The sequence below is a fragment of the Otolemur garnettii genome, unplaced genomic scaffold (assembly GCF_000181295.1).
Source record: "Otolemur garnettii isolate 467f Iridium unplaced genomic scaffold, OtoGar3 scaffold00050, whole genome shotgun sequence".
Taxonomy (NCBI): domain Eukaryota; kingdom Metazoa; phylum Chordata; class Mammalia; order Primates; family Galagidae; genus Otolemur; species Otolemur garnettii.
Window position 1 is genome coordinate 8,329,102 of NW_003852445.1, and position 7,460 is coordinate 8,336,561.

Consider the following 7,460-nt stretch of genomic DNA (forward strand, 5'->3'; position numbering starts at 1 on the left):
TCTCAAAAAAAAAAAAAAAAAAGAAAGAAAGAAAAAGAAAAAGAAACTGAACACAGACCAGGAGTCAGGGGACCTAACCAGGACAGACTGGCTTTTCCATAACTCCCTTGAGTTACTTACCCTCTTTAATGAGAGTTGAGGCAGTCCTTCTGCCCCCACCCACCCCAGTAGGTTGCCCCGGGGGATCCTCACTCCTGGCATTTTGGGGAGGACAGGATATATTGACTTTTGCTCAAAGCAGCCTTGCATTTCATTTAACCACCAACATGTAAAGTGGCAGAAGATCCATACAGCCATAAGTGTTTCATACACTGATAAGTGCTTTGCAGTGTATGAAACACTTCAACATTAATGCTCTTTTCCCAGTTTCATAGTCACAACTCTGTGGGTCAGGTGAGGTCCTCCTAATTTTACAAATGAGGAAATGGACTCAGAAGTGTAAAGGGACTGCCCAAAACCACAGAGTGTGGTGGATCTCAGGCTGGCTATTTCTACTACTACACTAAAAGCCATTCTAATGCTTTAGAGCTTTTGTATCTCTCCTTTTATTTTATTCTCACAACAATCCTGTGTGGACAACAACCCCGCAAAGGAAAATCACCAGTTCAGGGAGGAGAAATGACTTGCTTAAAGCCACACAGCACATTCCAAGCCCCAAGCTCCAAAGAGTGACGAGGAGGAAGGAGGGCTCAGTACCAGCCCGGCGGGCGAGTATCGGGGATGCTGCCCGGGACTCCATTGGGACACGTGGAGAGATCCAGGCCCCTCCCCCTGACCTTGTTCTCTGCCCGCCGGGAAGTAGGGAGCTGGGGGCGGGGGTGGGGGGTGCTCAGCTAGTCCCTGGGACTGTTTCCATTTGGTGGCACGCCCTGGGGTGGGGCTTCTTTGGGAGACCAGTGGCCTTGAACTCTGCGCTAAGGGGCCCCGGCCTGACAAAAGCCCCGGAGACTCAGAAGCCTCTGCGGGAGACGGATAGAAAGCTGAAAAAAGGAGCCCGAGGGACAGGGTAGGGGAGGAGCAAGAGCAGGACCAGTTCTTCCCCTGAGGGGACAGGGCCTTTGGAGCCGCTAGGAGGAATCCTTCCCAGCTCACAAACCCGGGAAGGCAGTAAACCCCAGGGGCGGAGCGGCCCCGCCCACCTTCTCTAGGGCGGGCTGGGAGAGGCAGCCAGGGTCAGGCCCAGATTTTGTGCCTAAGGAGTCTGGACTTCCCTGCCACCTCGAGGAGCAACTGAGAGCCTCCCTTGCAGGGCAAGGTCCCTGGGAGGCCCGCGCTTTCATTGAAAGTGAAAGAAGTGGGTGGGGGGCGCGGCCTAGGCGGGGCCGAGGCGGGCAACCGCGCAGGCTCCGCCCCGGGGCAGTCTCAAGCCGGGGGCGCCTAGCGACTCCAGCACCCGCGGCGCCGCGGGCTGGTGGGCTTAGCTGCTGCGCCAGTGCAGGGAAATGACCCTGCCTGGGGGCCCGACGGGCATGGCACGGCCGGGGGGCGCGGGCCCCTGCAGCCCGGGGCTGGAGCGGGCCCCGCGCCGGAGTGTCGGGGAGCTGCGCCTGCTCTTCGAGGCGCGCTGCGCCGCGGTCGCTGCTGCAGCTGCTGCAGGGGACCCCCGGGCCCGCGGGGCCAAGCGGCGTGGGGGGAAAGTCCCTAACGGGCTCCCGCGGGCTCCCCCAGCCCCGGTGATCCCACAGCTGACGGTGACAACCGAGGAGCCCGACGTACCCCCGCCCAGCCCTGGGCCGCCTGAACCCGAGGGTGACTGTCTCCCGGCAGTGGGTTCTTTGCACCTGCAGCAACCTCGCCGCCTTTCCACCTCGTCGCTTTCCTCCACTGGTTCCTCGTCGTTACTAGAGGACTCGGAGGACGACCTGCTAAGCGACAGCGAGAGCAGGAGTCGCGGCAACGTGCAGCTGGAAGCGGGCGAGGACGTGGGTCAGGTACGGGCCGCGGGGGCGGGGCCAGCGCTGGGCGCGGGGGCTGTGCACTGGGGACCCGGCTTGCAGCTCTCAGAGGACCGACTCCTGTCCCACGGTCCCTCCGCGAAGGGTCAGATTCTTACTGTTTAAAAGAAGCATAGGGGTCGCAGGGGTCGTCCTCTCTCCTTGGCAATTCTCCCCCACCCCGTTCCGGCTTCTTAAGCGGGTAGCGCTTAAGAACCCTGGGGCGTCTAGTGAGGGTGAAGAGTGCATTACCGGTCACCAGGACCAGGCGAAGCTGGGGGAGCGTATCTTGGAGGCTGAGAGGTACGACTGGAGGAATCGGAGGGGCTCAACCTTACCCAGTGAACCCTCAGAGAGAGAGGGGCAAAGGAGTGTTTCCCTCGCTCCCCGCTCCCTCTCCAGTGCCGCGGCCCCACCCCCGCCGTTGCCACGGTTTCCCTCTCCTGAGTGGGAGTGGAGAGGAGCTCCAGGCTCTGCTCGGGAGCCGCAGCCGTCTGCTCTCGGCGCCCGCACGAGGCGTGGACGCAGGGAAGGGAGGGGAGCAGGACTAGGAGCTCTGGCAGGGAGCAGGACTCAGCCCACCTAGTGTAGCCTCGCACCCCCACAGTCTCCCTGGCTTGCTGCTCCTAAGCGTAGCCAGGGAGAAGGTAAACTGAGATTGAAAGGGAGCGTAATCAGCCTGCTAGTCTCCGTCTCTGGTAGCCTGGATGTTCTAATGCAAGAGTTGTACCTCGGAAAACCCAGGCCAGGATGCGGTGAAGTCATTCCAGGCGCCCGGCAATTATGGGTGTGGGTTCCCAGGACAGCCTTCTTGTCCCCCTCCTTTTAACCAAGGCCAAATACCTTAAATAACTGCCCTCGGTCAGCGCTAAGGACTTGCTCTAGATCCACGTTACGCAAGTGTCCCTGAAGCAAAGAGAGAGGCGAGGGGCACCCTGCGGCCTCTGGTATCTCCAAGCCTGCCCGGTAGCCTGGGTCGAGACGACCGGGGTGTGAGAACCGCTGCAGGGAGAGTGCTGGGGCTCGGCCTGGGCCTTATGGGCCCGGGCTCTCGCCGCACACTCGGATTGGACAAGGCGGAGGAGATACTGTATCGACTTGCGGGGGCTCCGTAACTCTGACTCCCCTGAGATTTACATTACCCAGTGGACGCTGGGGTTTGACACAGAGGGGAAAATGATTGTGGTGGGCGCCTGTAGTCCCAGCTACGCGGGAGGCCGAAGCAAGAGAATCGCTTAAGCCCAAGAGTTAGAGGTTGCTGTGAGCTGTGACGCTGCAGCACTCTATGGAGGGCGATAAAGTGAGACTCTGTCTCTTAAGAAAAAAAAAGAGAGAGAGAGGAGAGTGAAAGCAGGAACACCCCCGCCTCCAGGTGTAGGTAGGATGCAGGGGCTCAGTCATGAGCTTGCAGCCTTCCTCTTTCCTGCCCCGACTGGTCAGGGTACCCCTGACCCACGATCATTGCTGGATCAGCCCTGGCTTATGTAGTGGGCAGATGCCGCGGAGGGGTTCCCAAGACAGTGGAACGTGCAGCAGCGAGAGCACTCCTCCCACTCTTGGTAGGGAAAACTTGAGCGTTAGCACTAGGTGGGCTGCTCCCCCGCTCCAATCTCTGACAGCTGAGAAGCGCTAGCAGGCTAGCGGTGCGGCGAGTGGGGGCCCTGAGGGCGCGGGCACGCCCCGCTTCCCTCTTCCGCCCGCAGAGACCTGGCGGAGTGCCTGGGGGAGGGACTAAGCGAGGAAGAGGTCCCGCGGCTCAAGCCTGAGTGCAGTGTAGACAATCCCCGCTGAGGTCAAGACAGCCTCAGCTGTGTTCTGGGCGTCTTCGGTCCGCCTCTTCCACCCGACCCTACTGTCTTCCGGAGCCGCCGGGAGTTGGTGCAGATGGCCACCGAGGGCCTTTCTAGCTCCGACCCTGGATCTTCCCAACCCCCAGCCCGCCAGGGCCTCCCCGAAGGCAAACAGCCACGGCGGCGGCAGATAAGCCAGGGGCTGTTGACAGAGGCTGCCTGAGTCCTCGTGGAAGGGCCTGGAGCGGACTTTGCCTCTGGTTGTACCAGAGCAACACAGTCCTCCACCCAGGCCGCTTTTAGGGCTTCCCCGGGCAGGAAGCAGAGCCGGTCCTGCCAACTGTGAAGGATGCACCTGAGAGAATGGTAATAAGACCCAACTCCAGGACTCCCTCCCTACCAATCCTGCATTCAGGCCTAGGCAGAAGGAGGCCAGGGAAAGCCATGCCTACCTCTGCCAGGACATACATCTTCCCCTTCTCCTCCTAGGAGCCTGCCCAGAACTGGGTAGTTGGGATCAGGCAGCCTCACTTCTTACAGGGGCCTTTCCCCTGGTAGAAGGAGAAACTGTGAGCTGGGAAACATGAACAAGCCAGGAGAATAGTAGGAGACCTGTCCCCAAGGGCAGCTCCCATGACTCTAAGGCCTTGCCTGCCTCCTAAAACAATAGCTGGGTATTGGTCTAACAGAAGAGAGAGTGTCTGGCTCCTGATCATCGGGTTTTCTTTTCTCAGTGCTCCAGGATAGGTAAGGAGACCTGGATGACATCCCCTCCTGGACTCAGAATTCCCACACATCACTTTCCACTAATTATAGAGCAGAATTTAGGTTAACAGACTTCCTTTTTAAAAAGCAAATGCCCACGGGAAGGTGAAGTCGTGGGTCACTTATACCTTAGTGCAAATCATTTTATAAATTTAAACTGATTGCTCCACCACCACCACCACCACCACCACAGGGAGTGCTAGTTTGGTAGTGCAATTGGAACATGGGGAGGGTGTTGGGCTGGTAGAGCTTCAACTAGAGACTGGGTGAGTGGAAGCAGGCAGCAGGGGTGAGTACCAAAGGTGGGAAGGGTCTGCCGTGGCAAGAGATGTGATGAGTCTCTGGTATAATATAAAAGGCAGGTGTTCTCAGGACTTCTACGTGGAGTGTAAACAAAGGAGGATCTGAGGCTAGTATCCAGCCAAGCCTTGCGCAAGGAGAGATATGACCTGTTTAGCCCTAGGAGTAAGGAATTACTAGAGGGTCCTCCTGTGACTTCATCAAAGACTGTCATATGGTCAGCTCTCCTAGCTTTTGCCCAAGACACCCAGGTATCCTCTGGCTGTCTTGGTTTCCCAGAGAGAGCACCTTCATGGAGGAAAAGCCGTGACTTTGGGCCCCCTTTGGCAGCTAGATTTTCAGCCTGTAACATAATAAAAGCTTTCTGATTTCTATACAATAAAAGTCTCACCTGCTCAAAAATATCTTCCCTGCTGTTGTTAATGTGCCAGAGTCCCCACCCACCCTCCAAAGAATTATTTTTCAGGAGCCTTTTTGGATACATTCATTTTTAAATACATTATGTTCCCTGGGGGAGGTATCCTCTAAGATGGAAGATGGCAGTGAGTTGAGTTTCATGACATCAATTCCTTCCATGCTTGACCATATCCATCACTGGGAACAGGGCTAAACCCTGCCACAGCCACCTCCTGAGCTCAATGAGATAAGAAAGCCCTTATGACCTGCTGGCTAGACCCAGCCTTAGTTGCTACTGCTGTTGGCTCATATGAGATTCATAAAACCTCGGTGTGGAGAGTAGGTGCTGTCCCCATTTTACCTCAGCTGGGGAGTAAGTCAATGTGGCATTCAGATACCAATCCAATCCTCTTCCCCCAGGACTGCCTTCCACCTTCCAGCTCCCTTCACTGCTTCCACATCATTCTAGAAGGAAGGATGGTGCAGTTCTCTCACCCCACCTAAACCAAAGCTCATTCCCTTTTCTATTGGGGAACTAGATGTATCCTCTTACTAAGTCCATTCTGACTTATGGACTGATTTACTATGTCCATTCTAGACTTATGACTGAAAATCACTTCCCTTGTACAAAATGCTCTTCATGGATTATCCCAATTGACTCCCCAAAGGGAAGTAGGGTGGTACCATGAAATTTGGAACCTGCTGGTGCAAGAGAGCTTTAGCCAGAGATTGGGAGGCTGGAGGCAGAGAGTGAGGGGATGCTAACTCCTCTGAACCTTGACTTCTTTCTGCAAAATGGAGTAATAATACACCTCATACACTTGCTCTGTGTGTGTATCATGATCATGGTTCTCAAACTGCATGTGAAAGAAGGGGAATCACGTGGTACTTCTGAATATAATGGCACATACATCATCTTCCTGGAATTTTACTTGAGGATTTGGAGGTGGAGAGTTTTATAATAAAACTTGGATTTATTATGCAGCAGAATGCAAACCTTGTATGTATTTAAAGATTTTAAAAAGGAGTTTTGAAAGTGATGTCATGCTTCTAGTGGGCTGCTTCTGGCTACACCCCCAGATCTGCAGGGATAGGACATGTGATCACACCCTAGCATGCCATGTAAGGACTTTAGTAGGAAAGTGGGAGCAGTGCAATCTGATGGGAGGTGAGAAAGTGCCTGGCATGAAATAGGCAGTCAGTAAATTGTGCCTTGTGTTATGGCAGCAGCTACATCCTCCCAGAGGAAACAGGTCCACACAGATGAGAGTACTCAAGTTAGGGTTCACTCAGCTAGAAAGTGACAGGACTAGCACTGGAATCAACTGCTGACTCCCCACCTGTGCTCCATCATAGCCTCCATCACCTCCCCATGGGAAAGGGCTGTATGGTCAGCAGCCTTCCTCTACTTAGGACATCTCAGTTCTCCTTCTCCCTCTTAGAACTCCCTCCTGTCAAGGAAGCTGGTTCCTGGGTTCTAGTTCTGTGGGGGCACACCTGCGTAATTCCTCTAAATAGCTAGTACCCCCTAGGAGGAGACAGCAGACACACCACCTGGGTGAGCAAACCTGTGTACTTCAGAGAATAGACACACAAAAGCTGAGTTTGAGGTAAGAAGATAAAGGTTCTGAGTTTAAGATGCTCTCAAGCATTAGGTGGAGGCCAGGTGCAATGGTCATGAGGCAAGGGATACATCAGAACAAGAGAAAAAAATCTACATTTTGCTCTCAGTTTTGTCTAAGATAATAGGCCCTCAGGTTTGCATCTATTTTCTAGGGCTTAGGATCCTGGATCTAGATTAAAACAAAAGCTGCCTTTGGCCTTGCCGACTAGTGAGGTGTGCACCAAATCCAGGGACAACAAGAGGATCTTGGGGAGCCCCAAGCCATTCTTTCTCCAGATCCTACCAGGCTGGCCTCCTTTCCCTGAGCCTGTGTAAACTATGTATTTATCTCCCTAAATGAGAGGAACCAACGTCCCAGTGATCTAGGTTGTCCAGCTTATGGTTCATGCCATGGAATGAGATTGGGGAACTAAGTGCCTGTCACACTCAAGCCCCATTTACCAATCACAACAGTCTCGTAAGGGTAGTTATTTCCCCATTTTATAGATGAAAAAACTGATGCACAGAGGTTTGTTTCTCAGGCCCCAGAAGATCCCTAGGCACTAGTAGAAATGCTAATTTTTTGGCCCCATCCTAACTAGACCTACAGAATTTCCCTGCAGTAGACAGGAGAATCTGCCTTTTTTTTTTTTTTTTTTTTTTGAGACAGTC

At 54.4% G+C, this 7,460-nt stretch overlaps 1 protein-coding gene across 1 annotated transcript in view; it reads left to right on the plus strand.

Annotated features, from left to right (window-relative positions):
* Positions 1–1,372: 1,372 nt before the first annotated feature.
* Positions 1,373–7,460, plus strand: part of ITPKA (inositol-trisphosphate 3-kinase A) — a 9,985-nt gene continuing 3,897 nt past the window's right edge. Inside the window, exon 1 of the mRNA XM_003791739.1 lies at positions 1,373–1,931. Within this exon, the coding sequence (XP_003791787.1) occupies positions 1,443–1,931 (489 nt within the window). The 5' untranslated portion in view covers positions 1,373–1,442. The remainder of the gene's footprint in view (positions 1,932–7,460) is intronic.